We start from the raw sequence: 26,531 nt of genomic DNA on the forward strand, positions 1-26,531 counted from the left end.
CAAGTCATTAAGGTTTCGAGGCTGACGGTTTGGCAACTCGAACCTTCAGCTCCCTCCACAGATTTTCTATGGAATTAACGTCTGGAGACTGGCTAGGCCACTACCAGGACCTTAATGTGCTTCTCCTTGAGCCACTCCTTTGTTGCCTTGGCCGTGTGTTTTGGGTCATTGTCACCCCTGTTCTAGGCTCCTTGCCGGCAAGATAGAAAGCTGACATGTGGTACCCGGGTAGATTTTAGGACACAAACAACGGGGGAGAGCTGGGACTTCTAACGCGCTACTTGAATAAAAGACCATAATCTGTGTGTAGCTTTTAACAGGACCGTGGGGTGCAAGCGCTGTTAGCGAGCAGCAGCAGCAGCAGTAGCACCGATTCCCCGTGCAGACCTACGCAGGCTGCGCTACGAACCCGGCGACCCGAGTTTCGATGCCCGCTCACGGCCACGAACGCCGGTGAGGATTTAGGATTTATCTGAACCGGTCCTGGGCCTCTCCTAGGTCGACTCAGCCTCAAATGAGTACCTGGAGCAGTGCGTTGCGTCGTAAACGTGCGTGTGCCCGTGTGTGTGTGCCCGTGTGTGTGTGTGCGTGTGCCCGTGTGTGTGTGCCCGTGTGTGTGTGTGCGTGTGCCCGTGTGTGTGTGCCCGTGTGTGTGTGTGCGTGTGCCCGTGTGTGTGTGCCCGTGTGTGTGTGTGCGTGTGCCCGTGTGTGTGTGCCCGCGTATGTGTGTGCGTGTGCCCGTGTGTGTGTGTGCGTGTGCCCGTGTGTGTGTGTGCCCGTGTGTGTGTGTGCCCGTGTGTGTGTGTGCGCGTGTGCCCGTGTGTGTGTGCGTGTGCCCGTGTGCCTGTGTGTGCGTGTGCCCGTGTGTGTGTGTGCGTGTGCCCGTGTGCGTGTGCCCGTGTGTGTGTGCGTGTGCCCGTCCGTGTGTGTGGTGCCCGTGTGTGTGCCCGTGTGCGTGTACCCGTGTGTGTGCCCGTGTGCGTGTACCCGTGTGTGTGCCCGTGTGTGTGCCCGTGTGTGTGCGTGTGCCCGTGCATGTGTGTGCCCGTGTGCGTGTGCCCGTGTGCGTGTGCTCGTGTGTGTGCTCGTGTGTGTGCCCGTGTGTGTGTGTGTGCCCGTGTGTGTGTGCTCGTGTGTGTGCTCGTGTGTGTGTGCCCGTGTGTGTGTGTGTGCGTGAGCACCTTTCTCCGAGTGATGTCGTACACTCTGTTGCTCCGCACCGAGATGGCGTAGCGCTGCTTGGGAACCTGCGAGGCACGGCCACCACGTAGCCAACTGTGCTAATCGGAGCTGAGGGAATGGTGTATGTGTGGTATGTGGTGTGTGGTGTGTGTGCGGTGTGTGGTGCAGTGTGTGGTGTGTGGTGTGGTGTACGGCGTCGGTGTAGGGCATGGTGTAGGCTGTGCTGGTGTGGTGCGGTGCAGACGTTGACCAGGGCAGTGGGTACCCACGCAGGTGTGGTGTGCGGTGGTGTGGTGGTGTGCGGTGGTTTTGTGTGGTGTGGTGGTGGTGTGCGGTGGGTGGTGTGTAGTGTGGTGTGTGGTTTTGTGTGGTATGTAGTGTGGTGTGGTGGTGTGTGGTGGTGTGGTGTGTAGTGTGGTGTGTGGTTTTGTGTGGTGTGGTGGTATGCGGTGGTGTGGTGTGAAGTGTGGTGTGTGGTTTTGTGTGGTATGTAGTGTGATGTGCTGGTGTGTGGTGGTGTGGTGTGTGTAGTGTGGTGTGTGGTTTTGTGTGGTTTGTAGTGTGGTGTGGTGTGTGGTGTGTAGTGTGGTGTGTAGTGTGGTGTGTGGTTTTGTGTGGTGTGTAGTGTGGTGTGGTGTGTAGTGTGGTGTGTAGTGTGTAGTGTGGTGTGTGGTTTTGTGTGGTGTGTAGTGTGTAGTGGTGTGTGGTGTGGTGTGTAGTGTGGTGTGTGGTTTTGTGTGGTGTGGTGTGTAGTGTGGTGTGTGGTGTGGTGTGTGGTTTTGTGTGGTGTGTAGTGTGTAGTGGTGTGTGGTGTGGTGTGTGGCGTGGTATGGTGTGCATTGGTGTGGTGTGCGGTGTGGTGCTTACGTTGACCAGGGCGTTGTTGCACAGTGGGTACCCACACAGATGCTCGATGCTCCTCTCCTCCACCACATCCTCGTAGTGCGAGGGCAGGATCCTCGATCCCTGAGTCACACACGGGGGGGAGCAAGGCCGGCCCAGGACCGCTTCAGATAAATAATCGGCGGCGGCGGTTTCGGTGGGCGCGAGCGGGAGTCAAACTTGGTCCACTGCCGGGTTCGGAGCGCAGCGTGGCGCTAACACCGCGCCACCGCAGCCACACAAACCACACAACTCGGCCTGTGTGTGACTGCGTGTGACTGTGTGTGACTGCGTGTGACTGTGTGTGACTGCGCGTGGCTGCGTGTGGCTGTGCGTGGCTGCGTGTGACTGTGCGTGGCTGCGTGCGGCTGTGCGTGGCTGTGTGTGACTGCGTGTGACTGTGTGTGGCTGTGTGTGACTGCGTGTGACTGTGTGTTACTGTGTGTGACTGCGTGTGACTGTGTGTGGCTGTGTGTGGCTGCGTGTGACTGTGTGTGACTGCGCGTGGCTGCGTGTGGCTGTGCGTGGCCGTGTGTGGCTGACTGTGGCTGACTGTGGCTGACTGTGGCTGCGTGTGGTTGCGTGTGGCTGGCTGTGGCTGACTGTGGCTGACTGTGGCTGCGTGTGGCTGACTGTGGCTGCGTGTGGCTGCGTGTGGCTGACTATGGCTGACTGTGGCTGCGTGTGGCTGCGTGTGGCTGCGTGTGGCTGACTGTGGCTGACTGTGGCTGCGTGTGGCTGAATGTGGCTGACTGTGGTTGTGTGTGGTTGCGTGTGGCTGACTGTGGCTGCGTGTGGCTGCGTGTGGCTGCGTGTGGCTGACTGTGGCTGCGTGTGGCTGACTGTGGCTGTGTGTGGCTGAACTGTGGCTGCGTGTGGCTGACTGTGGCTGGCTGTGGCTGACTGTGGCTGACTGTGGCCATGCGTGGCTGACTGTGGCTGGCTGTGGCTGCGTGTGGCTGACTGTGGCTGACTGTGGCTGACTGTGGCTGCGCGTGGCCGTGTGTGGCTGACTGTGGTTGACTGTGGCTTCGTGTGGCTGTCTGTGGCTGCGTGTGGTTGCGCGTGGCTGACTGTGGCTGCGCGTGGCCGTGTGTGGCTTCGTGTGGCTGCCTGTGGCTGCCTGTGGCTGCGTGTGGGCTGACTGTGGCTGCGTGTGGCTGACTGTGGCTGTGCGTGGCTGACTGTGGCTGACTGTGGCTGGCTGTGGCTGACTGTGGCCGCGTGTGGGCTGACTGTGGGTGTGCGTGGCTGGCTGTGGCTGACTGTGGCTGGCTGTGGCTGACTGTGGCCGCGTGTGGCTGACTGTGGCTGTGCGTGGCTGGCTGTGGCTGACTGTGGCTGGCTGTGGCTGACTGTGGCTGCGCGTGGCTGACTGTGGCTGACTATGGCTGGCTGTGGCTGCGTGTGGCTGACTGTGGCTGCGTGTGGCTGACTGTGGCTGACTGTGGCTGACTGTGGCTGGACTGTGGCCGTGCGTGGCTGCGTGCACGCTCGACCCACACACTCCAGCAGCTCTCCGGCCGTGATGTTCCTCTCGAGGAGCCGCTCAACGGGCACGCTGCGCCAGCTCCTCGCACGACAGGCGGATCCTCACGGCGCGCTCCGTCTCCTCCCGCCTCGTGCGCCCAGCGCCACCACCGCCACCGCCACCACCGCCACCACCGCCACCACCGCCACCGCCACCACCACAAGGACAAAGGTTCACCCGGGAGGTCAGGTCATGCTCTCGTTTGCCACAAGTGCTGTGCGCGGTTAATGCAGTAATTGATGCCTTGCACGGGGAATCCATTTGGCGTTTGAGCATCCCAACACGGCGCCTTGCCAGAGAAGGGTCTGCAGCCGCTTATTCTTATTTGGATGATGACTCCGACGATGACCACGATGACGACGATCACGATGACGACGATGACGACGATGATGATGACGACGACGACGATCACGATGACGACGATGACGCTCACGATGACGACGACGACCACGATCACGATGTACGATCACGATGACGACGACGCTCACGATGACGACGATGACGATCACGATGACGACGATCACGATGACGACGATCACGACGACGCGGAGCGTTGTGACGAGGTGCGGGCGCAGTGACGGCGATGTTTTACCTCCTCCTCATCATCTCGTCATCTCCTCGTCCCGCGGTGCGAACGCCACACGCTCTCTCTACAGGGTGAGAGAGAGAGAGAAGGGAGAGGCAGGGGGAGATGAGAGAGAGGCAGGGGGAGATGAGAGAGGCAGGGGGAGATGAGAGAGAGGCAGGGGGAGATGAGAGAGAGGCAGGGGGAGATGAGAGAGGCAGGGGGAGATGAGAGAGAGGCAGGGGGAGATGAGAGAGAGGCAGGGGAGATGAGAGAGAGAGGCAGGGGGAGATGAGAGAGAGGCAGGGGGAGATGAGAGAGAGGCAGGGGGAGATGAGAGAGAGGCAGGGGGAGATGAGAGAGGCAGGGGGAGATGAGAGAGAGAGGCAGGGGGAGATGAGAGAGAGGCAGGGGGAGATGAGAGAGGCAGGGGGAGATGAGAGAGAGAGAGGCAGGGGGAGATGAGAGAGAGGCAGGGGAGATGAGAGAGAGAGGCAGGGGGAGATGAGAGAGAGGCAGGGGGAGATTAGAGAGGCAGGGGGAGATGAGAGAGAGAGAGGGGGAGATGAGAGAGGCAGGGGGAGATGAGAGAGAGAGGCAGGGGGAGATGAGAGAGAGGCGGAGATGAGAGAGGCAGGGGGAGATGAGAGAGAGAGGCAGGGGGAGATGAGAGAGAGGCAGGGGGAGATGAGAGAGAGGCAGGGGAGATGAGAGAGAGAGGCAGGGGGAGATGAGAGAGAGGCGGGGGAGATGAGAGAGAGGCAGGGGGAGATGAGAGAGGCAGGGGGAGATGAGAGAGAGAGAGGCAGGGGGAGATGAGAGAGAGGCAGGGGGAGATGAGAGAGAGGCAGGGGGAGATGAGAGAGGCAGGGGGAGATGAGAGAGAGAGAGGCAGGGGGAGATGAGAGAGAGGCAGGGGAGATGAGAGAGAGAGGCAGGGGGAGATGAGAGAGAGAGAGGCAGGGGGAGATGAGAGAGAGAGGCAGGGGGAGATTGAGAGAGGCAGGGGGAGATGAGAGAGAGGCAGGGGGAGATGAGAGGCAGGGGGAGATGAGAGAGAGGCAGGGGGAGATGAGAGAGAGAGGCAGGGGGAGATGAGAGAGAGAGGCAGGGGGAGATGAGAGAGAGAGGCAGCGGGAGATGAGAGAGATGCAGGGGAGATGAGAGAGAGGCAGGGGGAGATGAGAGAGAGAGGCAGGGGGAGATGAGAGGGAGAGGCAGGGGGAGATGAGAGAGAGGCAGGGGGAGATGAGAGAGAGCGGCAGGGGGAGATGAGAGAGAGAGGCAGGGGGAGATGAGAGAGAGGCAGGGGGAGATGAGAGAGAGGCAGGGGGAGATGAGAGAGAGAGAGGCAGGGGGAGATGAGAGAGAGAGGCAGGGGGAGATGAGAGAGAGGCAGGGGGAGATGAGAGAGAGAGAGGCAGGGGGAGATGAGAGAGAGGCAGGGGGAGATGAGAGAGAGGCAGGGGTAGATGAGAGAGAGAGGCAGGGGGAGATGAGAGAGAGAGGCAGGGGGAGATGAGAGAGAGGCAGGGGGAGATGAGAGAGAGGCAGGGGGAGATGAGAGAGAGAGAGGCAGGGGGAGATGAGAGAGAGAGGCAGGGGGAGATGAGAGAGAGGCAGGGGGAGATGAGAGAGAGAGAGAGGCATGGGGAGATGAGAGAGAGAGGCAGGGGGAGATGAGAGAGAGGCAGGGGGAGATGAGAGAGAGAGGCAGGGGGAGATGAGAGAGAGAGGCAGGGGGAGATGAGAGAGAGGCAGGGGAGATGAGAGAGAGAGGCAGGGGGAGATGAGAGAGAGAGAGGCAGGGGGAGATGAGAGAGAGGCAGGGGGAGATGAGAGAGAGGCAGGGGAGATGAGAGAGGCAGGGGAGATGAGAGAGAGGCAGGGGGAGATGAGAGGGAGAGGCAGGGGGAGATGAGAGAGAGGCAGGGGAGATGAGAGAGAGAGGCAGGGGGAGATGAGAGAGAGAGAGGCAGGGGGAGATGAGAGAGAGGCAGGGGGAGATGAGAGAGAGACGCAGGGGGAGATGAGAGGGAGAGGCAGGGGGAGATGAGAGGGAGAGGCAGGGGGAGATGAGAGGCAGGGGAGATGAGAGAGAGGCAGGGGGAGATGAGAGAGGCAGGGGGAGATGAGAGAGAGGCAGGGGGAGATGAGAGAGGCAGGGGGAGATGAGAGAGAGGCAGGGGGAGATGAGAGAGAGAGAGACAGGGGGAGATGAGAGAGAGAGGCAGGGGGAGATGAGAGGGAGGCAGGGGGAGATGAGAGGGAGAGGCAGGGGGAGATGACAGAGAGGCAGGGGGAGATGAGAGAGGCAGGGGGAGATGAGAGAGAGGCAGGGGAGATGAGAGAGAGGCAGGGGGAGATGAGAGAGAGGCAGGGGGAGATGAGAGAGAGGCAGGGGGAGATGACAGAGAGGCAGGGGGAGATGAGAGGGAGAGGCAGGGGGAGATGAGAGAGAGAGGCAGGGGGAGATGAGAGAGAGGCAGGGGGAGATGAGAGAGAGGCAGGGGGAGATGAGAGAGAGGCAGGGGGAGATGAGAGAGAGGCAGGGGGAGATGATAGAAAGGCAGGGGGAGATGAGAGGGAGAGGCAGGGGGAGATGAGAGAGAGAGAGGCAGGGGGAGATGAGAGAGAGAGAGGCAGGGGGAGATGAGAGAGAGGCAGGGGGAGATGAGAGAGAGAGGCAGGGGATATGAGAGAGAGAGGCAGGGGGAGATGAGAGAGAGAGAGGCAGGGGGAGATGAGAGGCAGGGGGAGATGAGAGGGAGAGGCAGGGGGAGATGAGAGGGAGAGGCAGGAGGAGATGAGAGAGGCAGGGGGAGATGAGAGGCAGGGGGAGATGAGAGAGAGAGGCAGGGGGAGATGAGAGGGAGAGGCAGGGGGATATGAGAGAGAGGCAGGGGGAGATGAGAGAAAGAGGCAGGGGGAGATGAGAGAGAGGCAGGGGGAGATGAGAGAGAGAGAGGCAGGGGGAGATGAGAGGGAGAGGCAGGGGGAGATGAGAGAGAGGCAGGGGGAGATGAGAGGCAGGGGGAGATGAGAGAGAGAGGCAGGGGGAGATGAGAGGGAGAGGCAGGGGGAGATGAGAGAGAGGCAGGGGGAGATGAGAGGGAGAGGCAGGGGGAGATGAGAGAGAGGCAGGGGGAGATGAGAGAGTTGTAGTGTGGCTGTAGTTGTTGTGGTGTGTGGCTGTGTTTTTTGTAGTGTGGCTGTTGTTGTGGCTGTAGTTTGGTTGTTGTGGCTGCAGTTTGGTTGTTGTGGCTGTAGTTTGGTTGTTGTGGCTGCAGTTTGGTTGTTGTGGCTGTAGTTTGGTTGTTGTTGTTGACGCACCTGGTCGCGAACTCATCGCTCTTGATCTCGCACTGTATCTAGCGGGTCTCGCACTGTACCCGCGGCGACCCCTCACCCCGGCGCGTGACGTCACGCGAGGCGCTGGTGACACGTGACGTCATGCGAGGTTCCGAGGGAGACGTCACGCGAGGCCGACCGGCGAGACGTGACGTCACGCGAGGCCGACCGGCGATACGTGACGTCACGCAAGAGCTTGCGATACGTGACGTCACCGCCTCAGAGACAAATTTCCCGCCCCGTGAATGAGCGAGTGGTTGAATGGGTGAGTGGGTGAGTGAATGGGTGAGTGAATGGGTAAGTGGGTGAGTAAATGGGTGAGTAAATGGGTGAGTGGATGAGTGAATGGGTGAGTGAATGGGTGAGTGAATGGGTGAGTGGGTGAGTGAATGAGTGGGTGAGTGGATGAGTGGGTGAGTGAATGAGTGGGTGAGTGAATGAGTGGGTGAGTGAATGAGTGGGTGAGTGAATGAGTGGGTGAGTGAATGAGTGGGTGAGTGGGTGAATGGGTGAGTGGGTGAGTGAATGAGTGGGTGAGTGAATGAGTGGGTGAGTGAATGAGTGGGTGAGTGAATGAGTGGGTGAGTGGGTTACAGCATGAGTGGGTGACTGAATGAGTGGGTGACTGAATGAGTGGGTGAGTGAATGAGTGGGTGAGTGAATGAGTGGGTGAGTGAATGCGTGGCTGAGTTAATGAGTGGGTGATTGGGTGAATGAGTGGGTGAGTGAATAAGTGGGTGAATGAATGAGTGGGTGAGTGAATGAGTGGGTGAGTGAATGAGTGGGTGAGTGGGTGAATGGGTGAGTGGGTGAGTGAATGAGTGGGTGAGTGAATGAGTGGGTGAGTGGGTTACATCATGAGTGGGTGACTGAATGAGTGTGTGACTGAATGAGTGGGTGACTGAATGAGTGGGTGACTGAATGAGTGGGTGAGTGAATGAGTGGGTGAGTGAATGCGTGGCTGAGTGAATGAGTGGGTGAGTGAATGAGTGGGTGACTGAATGAGTGGGTGACTGAATGAGTGGGTGAGTGAATGAGTGGTTGAGTGAATGAGTGGGTGAGTGAATGAGTGGGTGACTGAATGAGTGGTTGAGTGAATGAGTGGGTGACTGAATGAGTCACTCCCCCCGCATCTCTGATTTAGCAACGGTTGGCTACGTACGGTGCGAAAGAAGTTCAAGACACATACACTGCACAACACTATACGGGTATATACTACGCTACACTACACACTACACTAGTATATATTACAATACACACTACACAACTATACACTAAAATAACACACTAAACTATAAACTACACTAATATATACTACACTACTATACACTACACTATACACTACGCACTACACTATACACTACATTATACCACTATACACTACACTACTATACACTGCTATACACTACTATACACTTCACTGTACACTACACACTACTATACACGACACTACACACTACTATACACTACACTATATACTACACTACACACTACTATACAGTATACCATACACTACACTACTATACACTACTATACACATTAGTATATACTACACTATACACTACACAATACACTACGCAATGCACTACACACTACACTATTATACACGACATTACTATACACTACTATACACTACACTACTATACACTATACTATACACTACTATACACTACACTAGTACACACTACACTACACACCACTCTACACTACACTATACACTACACGAGTACACACTACACTACATACCACTATACACTACGCTATAAACTACATTGACAATTAACTTATTTAGAACTGATGTTTGCGTGTTTGTTTGCTCCCAACTCCGGATCTCGTCACGGTTTGGCTACGTACGGTGCGAAAGAAATTCCAACACACGCGCACACACACACACACAATTGCTCAAGTGCAAACCACACACTGCACGTGCTGGGAAAGGACCGGCACCCGCCAGAGGAACGTGGAATTTGTCTTCGCAAGGAAGGAGGGAGCAGTAGCCAGTGGCGATTAGCGGCGATTTAAAGATCATCCAAACAACATCAACAACAATCAACATCACATTGAGTTACGTCTCTAGACGATGTGCGAGTGGGTGAGTGAATGAGCCAAGTGAACGGATGAATATGTAAATGAGCGAATGACTTCAATGTGCGAGCGAGTCGGAGGGAGGGAGGGTGAGTGAATGAGCCAAGTGAATGGATGAATATGTAAATGAGCGAATGACTTCAATGTGCGAGCGAGTCGGAGGGAGGGAGGGTGAGTGAATGAGCCAAGTGAATGGATGAATATGTAAATGAGCGAATGACTTCAATGTGCGAGCGAGTCGGAGGGAGGGAGGGAGAGTGAATGAGTGAATGAGTAATGAGTATGTTGGTCACACGTCTGCCAGGGCAGGCCGGGCGCGGTTCTCTTGGAAGGGGAATGAGTGAATGAATGAAAGTGAGTGAATGAAAGCGAACGAAAGAAAGTGAATGAATGAGCGAATGAGGCGTCGTTCGGGGCTGGCTGGACACGGTCCCCCTCTGGCGGAATGGACGAGCGAATGAAGGCGGGTGAACGAAAGTGAATGAATCAAAGTGAGTGAACGAATCAAAGTGAATGAATGAACGAATGAGGCATCGTTCGGGGCTGGCTGGACACGGTCCCCTCTGGCGGAATGGACGAGAGAATGAAAGCGAATGAACGAAAGTGAACGAATCAAAGTGAGCAAACGAATCAAAGTGAATGAATGAGCGAATGAGGCATCGTTCGGGGCAGGCTGGACACGGCCCCCTCTGGCGGAATGGACGAGCGAATGAAAGCGGGTGAACGAAAGTGAACGAATCAAAGTGAGTGAACGAATCAAAGTGAATGAATGAGCGAATGAGGCGTCGTTCGGGGCTGGCTGGACACGGTCCCCTCTGGCAGAATGGACGAGCGAATGAAAGCGGGTGAACGAATCAAAGTGAGCGAACGAATCAAAGTGAATGAAGGAGTGAATGAGGCGTCGTTCGGGGCTGGCTGGGCACGGCCCCCTCTGGCGGAATGGACGAGCGAATGAAAGCGGGTGAACGAATCAAAGTGAGCGAACGAATCAAAGTGAATGAAGGAGTGAATGAGGCGTCGTTCGGGGCTGGCTGGGCACGGCCCCCTCTGGCGGAATGGACGAGCGAATGAAAGTGGGTGAACGAATCAAAGTGAGCGAACGAATCAAAGTGAATGAATGAACGAATGAGGCGTCGTTCGGGGCAGGCTGGACACGGTCCCCCTCTGGTGGAATGGACGAGCGAATGAAAGCGGGTGAACGAATCAAAGTGAGTGAACGAATCAAAGTGAATGAATGAGCGAATGAGGCGTCGTTCGGGGCAGGCTGGGCACGGCCCCCTCTGGCGGAATGGACGAGCGAATGAAAGCGAATGAAAGCGGGTGAACGAATCAAAGTGAGTGAACGAATCAAAGTGAGTGAATGAGGCGTCGTTCGGGGCTGGCTGGGCACGGCCCCCTCTGGCAGAATGGATGAGCGAATGAAAGCAGGTGAACGAATCAAAGTGAGCGAACGAATCAAAGTGAATGAACGAATGAGGCGTCGTTCAGGGCAGGCTGGACACGGTCCTCTTGGGAGCGACCCCGCTGGGGCGAGCCTCCTCCTCCTTTTTCGACTCGAACATCATGATCCTGGCGGGACACACAGACAAAGGTACCCCCGGTAGCTCTCGACACATTGTAGGGGCAAGTGCAGTGCAATACAATGACTTATTTGTATTTGATTTGTGTGCCAGCTGAGGTCCAAACACCACCGCGCGTCCCACCCACCCACCCCTACTAGGCTATGTGGCAGCTTATTTTGTTTCAATGATAGCAGATCAACGGAGCGTGCGACTCATGATCATCGACGTCGTCGTCATCATCATCAGCACGGCGTGGAAGTGTCGAGCGGCTGGCGAAGAGAGAGACGCAGACTCCAAATATACAGCAGCAGCAGCAGGCAGCAGGCATCGTCAGGGTCGGAATAGAACCCACGACCTCCTGTGTACCAGGCGAGGTAGTTAACATCTCCTAGCCACCGTGATGATGGAGAGAGAGAGAGAGACACGCAGACTCCAAATATACAGCAGCAGCAGGCATCGTCAGGGTCGGGACAGAACCCACGACCTCCTGTGTACCAGGCGAGGTAGTTAACATCTCCTAGCCACCGTGATGATGATGGGAGACAGCGAGAGAGAGACACGCAGACTCCACTTATACAGCAGCAGGCAGAAGGCATCGTCAGGGTCGGGATCGAACCCGCGATCTCCTGCGTACCAGGCGAGGTAGTCAACATCTCCTAGCCACATGCAAACTCCAAATATACAGCAGCAGGCGTCAGGGTCGGGATCGAACCTGCGACCTCCTGTGTACCAGGCGAGGTAGTTAACATCTCCTAGCCACATGCAAACTCCAAATATACAGCAGCAGGTGTCAGGGTGGGGATCGAACCCGCGACCTCCTGTGTACCAGGCGAGGTAGTCAACATCTCCTAGCCACATGCAAACTCCAAATATACAGCAGCAGGCGTCAGGGTCGGGATTGAACCCGCGACCTCCTGTGTACCAGGCGAGGTAGTCAACATCGAGCGACTAGCAGCACCTATTAAGGCTGACATGGTGCGTGACCAGCGCCACGCCCGCCCGGCCGCCTTTGTCTCCCTCTTGGTGATCTTTAATACACGCACCGCACCAGGTTCTGTATTCAAATTTTTTTAAGGCTGAGTCGACCTAGGGGAGGCCCAGGACCGGTTTAGATATTCGCCACTGTTCTTGGCCGTGAGCGGGGATCGAACTTGGGTCTCTGTAGTAGGGGGGGGGGGTTCACAATGGCCATGTTAGAGACACTGACCCAGCACCACTAAGACCCTGGGTTCAAGCCCTAGGTCTGGGTGTCTCTAGTAGGGGGGGTTCACAATGGCCATGTTAGAGACACTGACCCAGCACCACTAACACCCTGGGTTCAAGCCCTGGGTTTGGGTGTCTCTCTAGTAGGGGGGTTCACAATGGCCATGCTAGAGACATTGACCCAGCACCACTAAGAGCCTGAGTTCAAGCCCTGGATGTCTCGTGGAGGGTTCACAATGGCCATGCTAGAGACACTGACCCAGCACCACTAAGACCCTGGGTTCAAGCCCTGGGTCTGGGTGTTTCTCTAGTAGGGAGGGTTCACAATGGCCATGCTAGAGACACTGACCCAGCACCACTAAGACCCTGAGTTCAAGCCCTGGGTCTGGGTGTCTCTCTGGTAGGGGGGGTTCACAATGGCCATGTTAGAGACACTGACCCAGCACCACTAAGATCCTGGGTTCAAGCCCTGGGTCTGGGTGTCTCTCTGGTAGGGGGGGTTCACAATGGCCATGTTAGAGACACTGACCCACCACCACTAAGACCCTGAGTTCAAGCCCTGGGTCTGGGTGTCTCTCTGGTAGGGGGGGTTCACAATGGCCATGTTAGAGTCACTGACCCAGCACCACTAACACCCTGGGTTCAAGCCTTGGGTCTGGGTGTCTCTCTGGTAGGGAGGGTTCACAATGGCCATGTTAGAGACATTGACCCAGCACCACTAAGACCCTGGGTTCAAGCCCTGGGACTGGGTGTCTCTCTTTAGTAGGGGGGGTTCACAATGGCCATGCTAGAGACATTGACCCAGCACCACTAAGACCCTGGGTTCAAGCCCTGGGTCTGGATGTCTCTCTCTAGTAGGGGGGGTTCACAATGGCCATGCTAGAGACACTGACCCAGCACCACTAAGACCCTGGGTTCAAGCCCTGGGTCTGGGTGTCTCTCTAGTAGGGGGGGTTCACAATGGCCATGTTAGAGACATTGACCCAGCACCACTAAGACCCTGGGTTCAAGCCCTGGGTCTGGGTGTTTCTCTTGTAGGGAGGGTTCACAATGGCCATGCTAGAGACACTGACCCAGCACCACTAAGACCCTGGGTTCAAGCCCTGGGTCTGGGTGTTTCTCTTGTAGGGAGGGTTCACAATGGCCATGCTAGAGACACTGACCCAGCACCACTAAGACCCTGGGTTCAAGCCCTGGGTCTGTGTGTCTCTAGGAGCGGGGGAGAGGGGAGGAGTCACGACGGCCGTGCAGCGCTCACAGCTTCAGCACGGCAGACTTGTTGCCGAGCATCATGCGCAGGAAGTCTCGGTAGGAGATGGAGTCGAGCGACGCGGACGAGGACACCTCCTGGATCATCTTCTTGAGCTCCAGGTGAGTCCGCGCCTGCCCCAGGCGCTCCAGCATCTGCTTGAGGCCCATGAGCTCTGCGGAGGGAGGGGAGGGAGGGAGGGGAGGGAGGGAGGGAGGGGAGGGAGGAAGGGAGGGGAGGAAGGGAGGGGAGGGGAGGGGAGGGGAGGGAGGGAGGGAGGGAGGGAGGGAGGGAGGGAGGGAGGGAGGGGAGGGAGGGAGGGAGGGGAGGGGTGGGAGGGAGTGAGGGGAGGGAGGGGAGGGAGGGAGGGGTCAGAAGGAGGGAGGGCACCACCGTCATCATCCACATCACGAGCGGCATCATCATCATCAGCAGCGGCATCATCATCAGCAGCAATAGAAGCGGCAGCAGGGGCATCAGCAGCATCATCAGCAACGGCAGTAGCATCATCAGTAGCATCAGCAGTAGCATCATCATCAGCAGCAGCATCATTAGCTACAGCATCATCATCAGCAGCAGCAGCATCATTAGCTACAGCAGCATCATCATCATCATCAGCAGCAGCAGTAGCATCATCATTAGCAAGCACTTGCAACATCACCACCATCATGATCTTTATCAGCAGCAGTAGCATCATCATAATCATCAGCGGCATCAATAGCAGAATCCAGTTGAGCAATAAAGACCAACATCATCATCAGCAGCGTCATCGCAAGTAGCATCAGCTGAGCAACAGTGAGCATCGCCAGCATCATCAGCTGAGCAATAGTAAGCATCATCAGTATCAGCATCATCAGTATCAGCATCATCAGCTGAGCAATAGTGAGCATCATCAGTATCAGAATCATCAAGAAAGCAACAGTGAGCATCAGGAACATCGGTTCAGCATAAATAAGCAACATCGTCATCATTAGCATCATGATCAGCCGTGCTGCTGCTGATGATGATGATGGTGCTGATGGTGATGATGCTGATGGTGCTGATGGTGATGATGGTGCCGATGGTGCCGATGATGATGGTGCTGATGGTGCTGATGATGATGATGGTGCTGATGGTGCTGATGGTGGTGATGATGGTGCTGATGGTGCCGATGGTGATGGTGATGATGGTGCTGATGGTGCCGATGGTGATGGTGATGATGGTGCCAATAGTGATGATGATGGTGCCGATGGTGATGATGATGGTGCCAATGGTGATCATGATAGTGCCGATGATGGTGATGATGGTGATGGTGCTGATGGTGATGGTGCTGATGGTGCTGATGGTGCTCATGGTGCCGATGGTGATGGTGATGATAGTGCTGATGGTGCTGATGGTGATGATGGTGCTGATGGTGCTGATGATGATGGTGCTGATGGTGATGGTGCTGATAGTGATGGTGCTGATGGTGCTGATGATGATGGTGCTGATGGTGATGATGATGGTGCTGATGGTGCTGATGGTGGTGATGATGGTGCTGATGGTGCCGATGGTGATGGTGATGATGGTGCTGATGGTGGTGATGAAGGTGCTGATGGTGCCGATGGTGATGGTGCTGATGGTGATGATGATGGTGCTGATGGTGCTGATGGTGATGATGATGGTGCTGATGGTGCTGATGGTGATGATGATGGTGCTGATGGTGCTGATGGTGATGATGGTGGTGATGATGGTGCTGATGGTGGTGATGATGATGAAGCTGATGGTGGTGGTACTGATGGTGCTGATGATGATGGTGCTGATGGTGTTGATGGTGATGATGATGGTGCTGATGGTGGTGATGATGGTGCTGATGGTGCCGATGGTGATGGTGATGATGGTGCTGATGGTGATGATGATGGTGCTGATGGTGATGATGGTGGTGATGATGGTGCTGATGGTGGTGATGATGATGACGCTGCTGTGAGACATCAACACACTCACCAATGTCTCCTTCGTCATTCACGTCGAACTCCATGTACTTCTCTGCAAGAAGAAACACAATTTAGTAGTGTAGTGTATAATGTAGTGTGTAGTACAGTGTGTAGTGTAGTGTGTAGTGTAGTGTAGTGTGTAGTGTATAGTAGTGCAGTGTATAGTGTAGTGTGTAGTGTATAATGTAGTGTGTAGTACAGTGTGTAGTGTAGTGTATTGTGTAGTGTATAGTGTAGTGTATAGTGTGTAGTGTAGTGTATAGTGTAGTATAGTGTAGTGTATAGTGTAGTGTGAAGTCTAGTGTGTAGTGTAGTGTATAGTGTATAGTGTACAGTGTAGTGTATAGTGTAGTGTAGTGTGTAGTGTAGTGTATAGTGTAGTGTATAATGTAGTGTATAGTGTAGTGTGTAATGTAGTGTGTAGTTTATAGTATAGTGTAGTGTATAGTGTAGTGTATAGTGTAGTGTATAGTGTAGAGTAGTGTGTATAGTGTAGTGTATAGTATACTACGAATATAAAATGTAATTAATAACACCATTTACTTTTGAACGTCTCCAGTTTAGCTCCAAGGTCTTCCACGTCATCGTACTTAGAGGACTCCAAAAACTCCTGCACACAAAGACAAAGACCCCCCCCCCTCCTGAGTGTAGCCTCAACAGACTGTCGGGGCAAGTGCTGTCAGCGAGCAGCGGCGGGGTGGGTGGCCAGCACCACGCCCAGCCGCCTATGTCTCCCCAGTGGCGATGTTTGCTACACACAGCACCAGGTGCTCATTTGAGGCTGAGTCGACCTGGAGGTTGCCCACACACGGACACACGCACAGGTCCCTGGGCAGCCAACATGAACCCGCTAAGAGAGGCACCCGGACCCAGGGCTCGAACCCAGGGTGTCAGTGTCTCTGACACGCCCATGATAAACCCCCTCTGAAAGAGACACCCAGACCCAGGGCTTGAACCCAGGTTCTCAGTGTCTCTGACACGGCCACTATGAACCCCGTCTGAGAGAGACACCCAGCCCCAGAGCTCGAACCCAGGTTCTCAGTGTCTATGACATGGCCATGATAAACCCTCTGAGAGAGACACCCAGACCCGGGCTTGAACCCAGGATCTCAGTGTCTCAGACACGGCCATGATAAACCCCCTCTGAGAGAGACACCCAGACCCAGGGCTTGAACCCAGGGTCTCAGTGTCTCTAACACGGCCATGATAAACCTCCTCTGAAAGAGACACCCAGACCCAGGGCTTGAACCCAGGATCTCAGTGTCTCTGACACGGCCATGATAAACCCTCTGAGAGAGACACTCAGACCCAGGGCTCGAATCCAGGATCTCAGTGTCTCCGACACGGCCACTATGAACCCCCTCTGAGAGAGACACCCAGACCCAGGGCTTGAACCCAGGATCTCAGTGTCTCTGACATGGCCATAATAAACCCTCTGAGAGAGACACCCAGACCCAGGGCTCGAACCCAGGATCTCAGTGTCTCTGACACGGCCACTATGAACCCCCTCTGAGAGAGACACCCAGACCCAGGGCTCGAACCCAGGTTCTCAGTGTCTCTGACATGGCCATGATAAACCTCCTCTGAGAGAGACACCCAGACCCCGGGCTTGAACCCAGGATCTCAGTGTCTCTGACATGGCCATGATAAACCCTCTGAGAGACACCCAGACCCAGGGCTCGAACCCAGGTTCTCAGTGTCTCTGACACGGCCACTATGAACCCCCTCTGAGAGAGACACCCAGACCCAGGGCTTGAACCCAGGCTCTCAGTGTCTCTGACACGGCCATGATAAACCCCCTCTGGGAGAGACACCCAGCCCCAGGGCTCGAACCCAGGTTCTCAGTGTCTATGACATGGCCATGATAAACCCTCTGAGAGAGACACTCAGACCCAGGGCTCGAATCCAGGATCTCAGTGTCTCCGACACGGCCACTATGAACCCCCTCTGAGAGAGACACCCAGCCCCAGAGCTCGAACCCAGGTTCTCAGTGTCTATGACATGGCCATGATAAACCCTCTGAGAGAGACACCCAGACCCGGGCTTGAACCCAGGATCTCAGTGTCTCAGACACGGCCATGATAAACCCCCTCTGAGAGAGACACCCAGACCCAGGGCTTGAACCCAGGGTCTCAGTGTCTCTAACACGGCCATGATAAACCTCCTCTGAAAGAGACACCCAGACCCAGGGCTTGAACCCAGGATCTCAGTGTCTCTGACACGGCCATGATAAACCCTCTGAGAGAGACACTCAGACCCAGGGCTCGAATCCAGGATCTCAGTGTCTCCGACACGGCCACTATGAACCCCCTCTGAGAGAGACACCCAGACCCAGGGCTTGAACCCAGGATCTCAGTGTCTCTGACATGGCCATAATAAACCCTCTGAGAGAGACACCCAGACCCAGGGCTCGAACCCAGGATCTCAGTGTCTCTGACACGGCCACTATGAACCCCCTCTGAGAGAGACACCCAGACCCAGGGCTCGAACCCAGGTTCTCAGTGTCTCTGACATGGCCATGATAAACCTCCTCTGAGAGAGACACCCAGACCCTGGGCTTGAACCCAGGATCTCAGTGTCTCTGACATGGCCATGATAAACCCTCTGAGAGACACCCAGACCCAGGGCTCGAACCCAGGTTCTCAGTGTCTCTGACACGGCCACTATGAACCCCCTCTGAGAGAGACACCCAGACCCAGGGCTTGAACCCAGGCTCTCAGTGTCTCTGACACGGCCATGATAAACCCCCTCTGGGAGAGACACCCAGCCCCAGGGCTCGAACCCAGGTTCTCAGTGTCTATGACATGGCCATGATAAACCCTATGAGAGAGACACCCAGACGCAGGGCTTGAACCCAGGATCTCAGTGTCTCTGACATGGCCATGATAAACCCTCTGAGAGACACCCGGACCCAGGCTCGAACCCAGGATCTCAGTGTCTCTGACACGGCCATGATAAACCCTCTGAGAGACACCCGGACCCAGGGCTCGAACCCAGGATCTCAGTGTCTCTGACACGGCCATGATAAACCCTCTGAGAGACACCCGGACCCAGTGCTCGAACCCAGGATCTCAGTGTCTCTGACATGGCCATGATAAACCCTCTGAGAGAGACACCCGGACCCAGGGCTCGAACCCAGGATCTCAGTGTCTCTGACACGGCCATGATAAACCCCCTGACAGAGACACCCAGACCCAGGCTTGAACCCAGGTTCTCAGTGTCTCTGACACGGCCATGATAAACCCTCTGAGAGAAACACCCGGACCCAGGGCTCGAACCCAGGATCTCAGTGTCTCCCACACGGCCATGATAAACCCCCTCTGAGAGAGACACCCAGACCCAGGGCTTGAACCCAGGTTCTCAGTGTCTTTGACATGGCCATGATAAACCCTCTGAGAGACACCCGGACCCAGGCCTCGAACCCAGGATCTCAGTGTCTCTGACACGGCCATGATAAACCCCCTGACAGAGACACCCAGACCCAGGCTTGAACCCAGGTTCTCAGTGTCTCTGACACGGCCATGATAAACCCCCTGACAGAGACACCCAGACCCAGGCTTGAACCCAGGTTCTCAGTGTCTCTGACACGGCCATGATAAACCCCCTCTGAGAGAGACACCCCGACCCAGGGCTCGAATCCAGGATCTCAGTGTCTCTGACACGGCCATGATAAACCCCCTCTGACAGAGACACCCAGACCCAGGGCTCGAACCCAGAATCTCAGTGTCTCTGACACGGCCATGATAAACCCCCTCTGAGAGAGACACCCAGACCCAGGGCTTGAACCCAGGATCTCAGTGTCTCTGACACGGCCATGATAAACCCCTTATGAGAGAGACACCCAGACCCAGGGCTTGAACCCAGGCTCTCAGTGTCTCTGACACGGCCATGATAAACCCTCTGAGAGAGACACTCAGACCCAGGGCTCGAATCCAGGATCTCAGTGTCTCTGACACGGCCATGATAAACCCCCTCTGACAGAGACACCCAGACCCAGGGCTCGAACCCAGAATCTCAGTGTCTCTGACACGGCCATGATAAACCCCCTCTGAGAGAGACACCCAGACCCAGGGCTTGAACCCAGGCTCTCAGTGTCTCTGACACGGCCATGATAAACCCCTTATGAGAGAGACACCCAGACCCAGGGCTTGAACCCAGGTTCTCAGTGTCTCTGACACGGCCACTATGAACCCCCTCTGACAGAGACACCCAGACCCAGGGCTCGAACCCAGGTTCTCAGTGTCTCTGACATGGCCATGATAAACCCTCTGAGAGACACCCGGACCCAGGGCTCGAACCCAGGATCTCAGTGTCTCCCACACGGGCATGATATACCCCCTCTGAGAGAGACACCCAGACCCAGGGCTTGAACCCAGGTTCTCAGTGTCTCTGACACGGCCATGATAAACCCCCTCTGACAGAGACACCCAGACCCAGGGCTCGAACCCAGGATCTCAGTGTCTCTGACTCGGCCATGATAAACCCTCCGAGAGACACCCGGACCCAAGGCTCGAACCCAGGGTGAATCTCAGTGTCTCCGACACGGCCACTATGAACCCCCTCTGACAGAGACACCCAGACCCAGGGCTCGAACCCAGGTTCTCAGTGTCTCTGACATGGCCATGATAAACCCTCTGAGAGACACCCGGACCCAGGGCTCGAACCCAGGATCTCAGTGTCTCCCACACGGGCATGATATACCCCCTCTGAGAGAGACACCCAGACCCAGGGCTTGAACCCAGGTTCTCAGTGTCTCTGACACGGCCATGATAAACCCTCCGAGAGACACCCGGACCCAAGGCTCGAACCCAGGGTGAATCTCAGTGTCTCCGACACGGCCACCATGAGCCTAACATGGTGTCCTCACCTTGTTGATGCCCTCCAGTTTGTCTTCCTGCTGCTCCTTGAGCAACCCGTACGCCTTCCCACCTGGCAACAAAGACAAAGATCCCCCGCGTAGCATTAACGGGATGCTGGGGCAAGTGCTGTTAGCGGTCACACCTATGAAGGCCGGCACTGTGGCACACGAGGGGGTGTGGGTGGCCAACACACAACAAAAAAAAACAACCGCCATTCGCCACTAAGTGGCGGTGACGCCACCACGACGCCTGTGCCAGGCTAGGTGCACGTTCAGGCCACGTGAAGTGTCGAACGCCCGCTGGCAGGAGGTCACGGGGCAGACCCAGGTGCCACGGGTCGACTGACTGAGATGACCGAGATTACTGGCTGATGCACCACCTGTGCCCCCGACTGTGGCAACTTGCTATGCTTTAGCCACCCGGCGCTCCGCTCATTGTTGTGAGCGTAGCTCCTCTGCCCTCCGTTGTTGTTGGAGGGCGACTGCCTCCAACTGCCCAGTAGTCGCGTCCTTCACGAGCCTCCTCCACAGAGGCCGATCTTGACACCGCTTTACCGGTCATCAGCAAGTCCACTCAGCTCCACGTTCTCCTGTACCACATCACTCCATCTCTTCTCTAGCCCGTGACGTGCCCGTCTACCCCCTCCTATGCGGCTAAACATAAGCTGCTTGGGCGTGCGGTGGCTGGGCAGGCGGTGGATGGACGTGCGGTGGCTGGGCGTGCGGGCTACATGACCGAGGGGATCACACACACATGTATCGGTAATAATCGCCCACTACTGCCAGCAGACTGATGGCACCCCAGGTTACGCTTTAGAATATAACTGGACCAGCCCTGGGTCTCTCTGTCTTGATTTTTTTTAACCTTGTTAGACGAAATCGACTTGAACTCTCACACTCACTCACCCGAGCAATTACCCACACACCCACCATCTCACTCATTCACTCACCATCTCACTCAACCACCCACCATCTCACTCACTCACCCACCATCTCACTCACTCACCATCTCACTCACTCACCCACCATCTCACTCACTCTCCCACCATCTCACTCACTGACCCACCATCTCACTCACTCACCCACCATCTGACTCACTGACCCACCATCTCACTCACTGACCCACCATCTCACTCACTCACCCACCATCTCACTCACTCACTCACCATCTCACTCACTCACCCACCATCTCACTCACTCACCATCTAACTCACTCACCCACCATCTCACTCACCCACCATCTCACTCACTCACCCACCATCTCACTCACTCACCATCTCACTCACTCACTCACCATCTCACTCACTCACCCACCATCTCACTCACTGACCCACCATCTCACTCACTGACCCACCATCTCACTCACTCACCCACCATCTCACTCACTCACCATCTCACTCACTCACTCACCATCTCACTCACTCACCCACCATCTCACTCACTCACCATCTAACTCACTCACCCACCATCTCACTCACTCACCCACCATCTCACTCACCCACCATCTCACTCACCCACCATCTCACTCACTCACCCACCATCTCACTCACTCACCATCTCACTCACTCACTCACCATCTCACTCACCCACCATATCACTCACTCACCATCTCACTCACTCACCCACCATCTCACTCACTCACTCACCATCTCACTCACTCATCCACCATCTCACTCACCCACCCACCATCTAACTCCCTCACCATCTCACTCACTCACCCACCATCTCACTCACTGACCCACCATCTCACTCACTCACCATCTCACTCACCCACCATATCACTCACTCACCATCTCACTCACTCACCCACCATCTCACTCACCATCTCACCCACTCGAGATAAACCGAGAGATAGAGAGAGATCTAGAGAGAGAGAGGGGGAGATGGAGAGAGGGGGAGATGGAGAGAGAGGGAGATAGATATAGAGATGGAGAGAGAGATAGAGAGAGGGGAGATGGAGAGAGATAGAGAGACAGAGAGAGACAGAGAGAGAGGGGAGATGGAGAGAGAGGGAGATAGGGAGAGAGATAGAGAGAGAGATAGAGAGAGAGAGGGGGAGATGGAGAGGGGAAAGATTGAGAGGGGAGATGGAGAGAGAGATAGAGACAGAGAGAGACATAGAGAGAGGGGGAGATGGAGAGAGAGATGGAGACAGAGAGACAGACATAGAGATAGGGGGAGATGGAGAGATATAGAGAGATGGAGAGAGAGATAGAGAGAGGGGGAGATGGAGAGGGGGAGATTGAGAGAGATAGAGACAGAGAGAGAGAGAGACATAGAGAGAGGGGGAGATGGAGAGAGATAGAGAGGGGGAGATGGAGAGAGATATAGAGAGAGAGATAGAGAGAGAGAGGGGAGATGGAGAGAGAGAGAGAGAGAGGGGAGATGGAGAGAGAGGGAGATAGGGAGAGAGAGATAGAGAGATGGAGAGATAGAGAGAGAGAGGGGGAGAGAGTTACCTTGTCGGTTCATGGCTGCCTCGGCAATGGAGCAAGCGAGTCAGTTCCCTTGCTGAGCTTGGTTCCGCTTACACACACACATACACACATTCACATACACACACATTCACATACACACATACACACACATTCACATACACACATACACACACATTCACATACACACATACACACACATTCACATACACACATACACACATTCACATACACACTCATTCACATACACACATTCACATACACACATACACACATTCACATACACACATACACACACATTCACACATTCACATACACACATACACACATTCACACATACATACACACATACACACATTCACACATACATACACACATCCACACATCCACACATTCACACACTCATACACACACATACACACATTCACACATACATACACACATTCACACACTCATACACACACATACACAGACTCATACACAACAACAACCGCCATTCGCCACAAGTGGCGGTGACGTCACCACGACGCTTGTGCCAGGCTATGTGCACCTTGAGGCCACGTGAAGTGTCGAACGCCCGCTGGCAGGAGGTCACGGGGCAGACCCAGGTGCCACGGGTCGACTGACTGAGATGACTGGCTGATGCACCACCTGTGCCCCCTACTGTGCCAACCTGCTGTGCTTTAGCCACCCGGCGCTCCGCTCGTTGTTGTGAGCGTCGCTCCTCCGCCCTCCGTTGTTGTTGGAGGGCGACTGCCTCCAACTGCCCAGTAGCATCCTTCACGAGCCTCCTCCACAGAGGCCGATCTTGACACCGCTGGTACCAGTCATCGGCAAGTCCACTCAGCTCCACGTCCTCCTGTACCACATCACTCCATCTCTTCTCTAGCCCGTGCCGCGCCCGTTTAACCCCCTCGATCCGGCCGAACAAAAGCTGTTTCGGCATGCGGTGGCTGGGCATGCGGGCTACATGACCCAGCCAACGCAGCCTTGCCTGCCGGAGGAGCTCACCGATGGGACCGTGCCCAGATCTCACATATACACACATATAACAACAACCGCCATTCGCCACTAAGTGGCGGTGACGTCACCACGATGCTTGTGCCAGGCCATGTGCACACACATATACACACATACACACTCATCCATTCACTCACCCATTCACTCACTCGCTCACCGACTCATCCATTCACTCACCCACTCGCTCGCTCACCTACTCGCTCACTCATCCATTCGCTCACCCACTCGCTCACCCTGAATCCATTCACTCACCCACTCAACCACTCATCCACTCGCTCGCCCACTCGCACACCCACTTATCCACTCGCTCACCAACTCATCCATTCGCTCACCCACTCGTTCACCCACTCATCCATTCGCTCACACACTCATCCATTCGCTCACCCACTCGCTCACCCACTCATCCACTCGCTCACCCACTTATCCATTCGCTCACCCACTCGCTCACCCTGAATCCATTCACTCACCCACTCACCCGCTCAACCACTCATCCACTCGCTCGCCCACTCGCACACCCACTTATCCACTCGCTCACCCACTCATCCATTCGCTCACCCACTCGTTCACCCACTCATCCATTCGCTCACACACTCGCTCACCCACTCATCCATTCGCTCACCCACTCGCTCACCCACTCATCCACTCGCTCACCCACTGATCCATTCGCTCGCCCATTCACTCGCTCACCCATTCACTCACCTGCTTAACCACGTCCTTGCAGAGTCGCTTCCACACACGAATGCAAAGACCGGTTCAGATAATCGTCACCGGTGTTGGCCGTGAGCGGAAATCGAACCCGGGTGGCCGGGTTCATAGCTCAGCGTAGCGCTAACCGCAGCGCCACCGCTCCCCACACACACACACAAAGATCCCCCGTGTAGCCTTAACAGACTGCAGGGGAAAGTGCTGTTAACGAGTAGCACCTGTGAAGGCCGGAACGGAACACGAGGGGGTGGGTGGCCAGGAACACGAGGGGGTGGGTGGCCAGCACCACGCCCGACCGCCTTTGTCTCCCCAGTGGCGATGTTTACTACACAACGCACCAGCTACTCACACATACAAAGCTAAAGATCCCCCCGTATAATATACACAGACTGTTAGGGCAAGTGCGGTTAGCCAGCACCACAAAGGCACAGACACACACCACCACATACCCACACAACACACACACACCATACCCACACCACACACACACCATACCCACACAACACACACACACCATACCCACACCACACACACACCATACCCACACCACACACACACACCATACCCACACCACACACACACACCATACCCACACCACACACACACTATACCCACACCATACCCACACACCATACCCACACCACACACACACACACCACACACCATACCCACACACCACACACACACCATACCCACACCACACACACACCATACCCACACCACACACACACACCACACACCATACACCATACCCACACACCACACACACCACACACACACCCACACGCGCACCATACCCACACACCATACCAACACCACACACACACACACACACCCACACACACACCACACACCATACACCACACACACACCACACACACACCACACACACACCCACACGCGCACCATACCCACACACCATACCAACACCACACACACACCCACACACACACCACACACTATACACCATACCCACACACCCACACACACACCCACACACACACCACACACCATACGCACACCACACACCACACCTTTCCACACCCCCCCCCACGCCTACCCACGCCCCCCACACCCCCCTACCCCACACCCCCCCACTTCACACCTCCTCACCCCACGCCTCCCCACACCCCCCACCCCACACCTCCTCACCCCCCCCCCACCCCACGCCTCCCCACGCCCCCCACACCCCCCCACCCCACGCCTCCCCACACCCCCCCACCCCACACCTCCCCACACCCCCCCACCCCACACCTCCCCACACCCCCCCACCCCACGCCTCCTCACACCTCCCCACACCCCCACCCCCCCCACACCCCCCCACCCCACGCCTCCTCGATGGCGCAATCGGCAAAGAGAGAGGAAATGGGAAGTGGAAGTGAAAAGTGGAAGTGAAAGTGTCACAGCTTCCACCAGCATCGCACACACACACACGCGCACACGCACACACACACACACACACGTACACACACACGCGTACACACACACACGCACACACGCGCGCACATACACACACACACGCGCACACACACACACACGCGTACACACACACACGCACACACACGCACACACGCGCGCACATACGCACACACGCACACACACACGCACACACGCGCACGCACACACGCGCACACACACAAAAGACAAATATCCCCCGTATAGCCTTAACAGACTTTAGGGGCAAGTGCTGTTAGCGAGCACCTATGAAGGCCGGAACGGTACACGAGGGGGGTGGGTGGCCAGGACCACGCCCGACCGCACATACACACACATACACACACAAACATACACACGCACACACATATACACGCACATACACGCACACACATACAACAACAACCGCCATTCGCCACTAAGTGGCGGTGACGTCACCACGACGCTTGTGCCAGGCTATGTGCACCCTGAGGCCACGTTAAGTGTCGAATGCCCGCTGGCAGGAGGTCACGGGGCA

At 55.8% G+C, this 26,531-nt stretch overlaps 2 protein-coding genes across 2 annotated transcripts in view; both read right to left on the reverse strand.

The window, feature by feature from the left end:
• Positions 1–7,769, reverse strand: part of RPAP2 (RNA polymerase II associated protein 2) — a 32,723-nt gene extending 24,954 nt beyond the window's left edge. The window contains exons 1-5 of the mRNA XM_032980770.2: positions 7,494–7,769; positions 4,188–4,245; positions 3,568–3,683; positions 2,050–2,148; positions 1,182–1,247 (exon numbers count right to left, since the gene is read on the reverse strand). The gene's annotated coding sequence lies outside the window, so the exon portion shown is untranslated. The remainder of the gene's footprint in view (positions 1–1,181; positions 1,248–2,049; positions 2,149–3,567; positions 3,684–4,187; positions 4,246–7,493) is intronic.
• Positions 7,770–9,512: 1,743 nt separating this feature from the next.
• On the reverse strand, positions 9,513–25,039 carry LOC116958238 (allograft inflammatory factor 1-like). Its single transcript, XM_076056060.1, has 7 exons — positions 24,575–25,039; positions 22,880–22,946; positions 20,430–20,491; positions 16,106–16,172; positions 15,573–15,614; positions 13,620–13,785; positions 9,513–11,165 (listed from the first exon to the last, which is right to left on the reverse strand). The coding sequence occupies exons 2-7, from the start codon at positions 22,890–22,892 to the stop codon at positions 11,081–11,083; spliced, it is 435 nt and encodes a 144-aa protein (XP_075912175.1). The 5' UTR covers positions 22,893–22,946; positions 24,575–25,039; the 3' UTR covers positions 9,513–11,080.
• Between the last annotated feature and the right edge of the window lie 1,492 nt (positions 25,040–26,531).

Source organism: Petromyzon marinus, chromosome 74 (genome assembly GCF_048934315.1).
Source record: "Petromyzon marinus isolate PM22_M1 ecotype Great Lakes invasive population chromosome 74, UKy_Petmar_22M1.pri1.0, whole genome shotgun sequence".
Taxonomy (NCBI): Eukaryota; Metazoa; Chordata; class Hyperoartia; order Petromyzontiformes; family Petromyzontidae; genus Petromyzon; species Petromyzon marinus.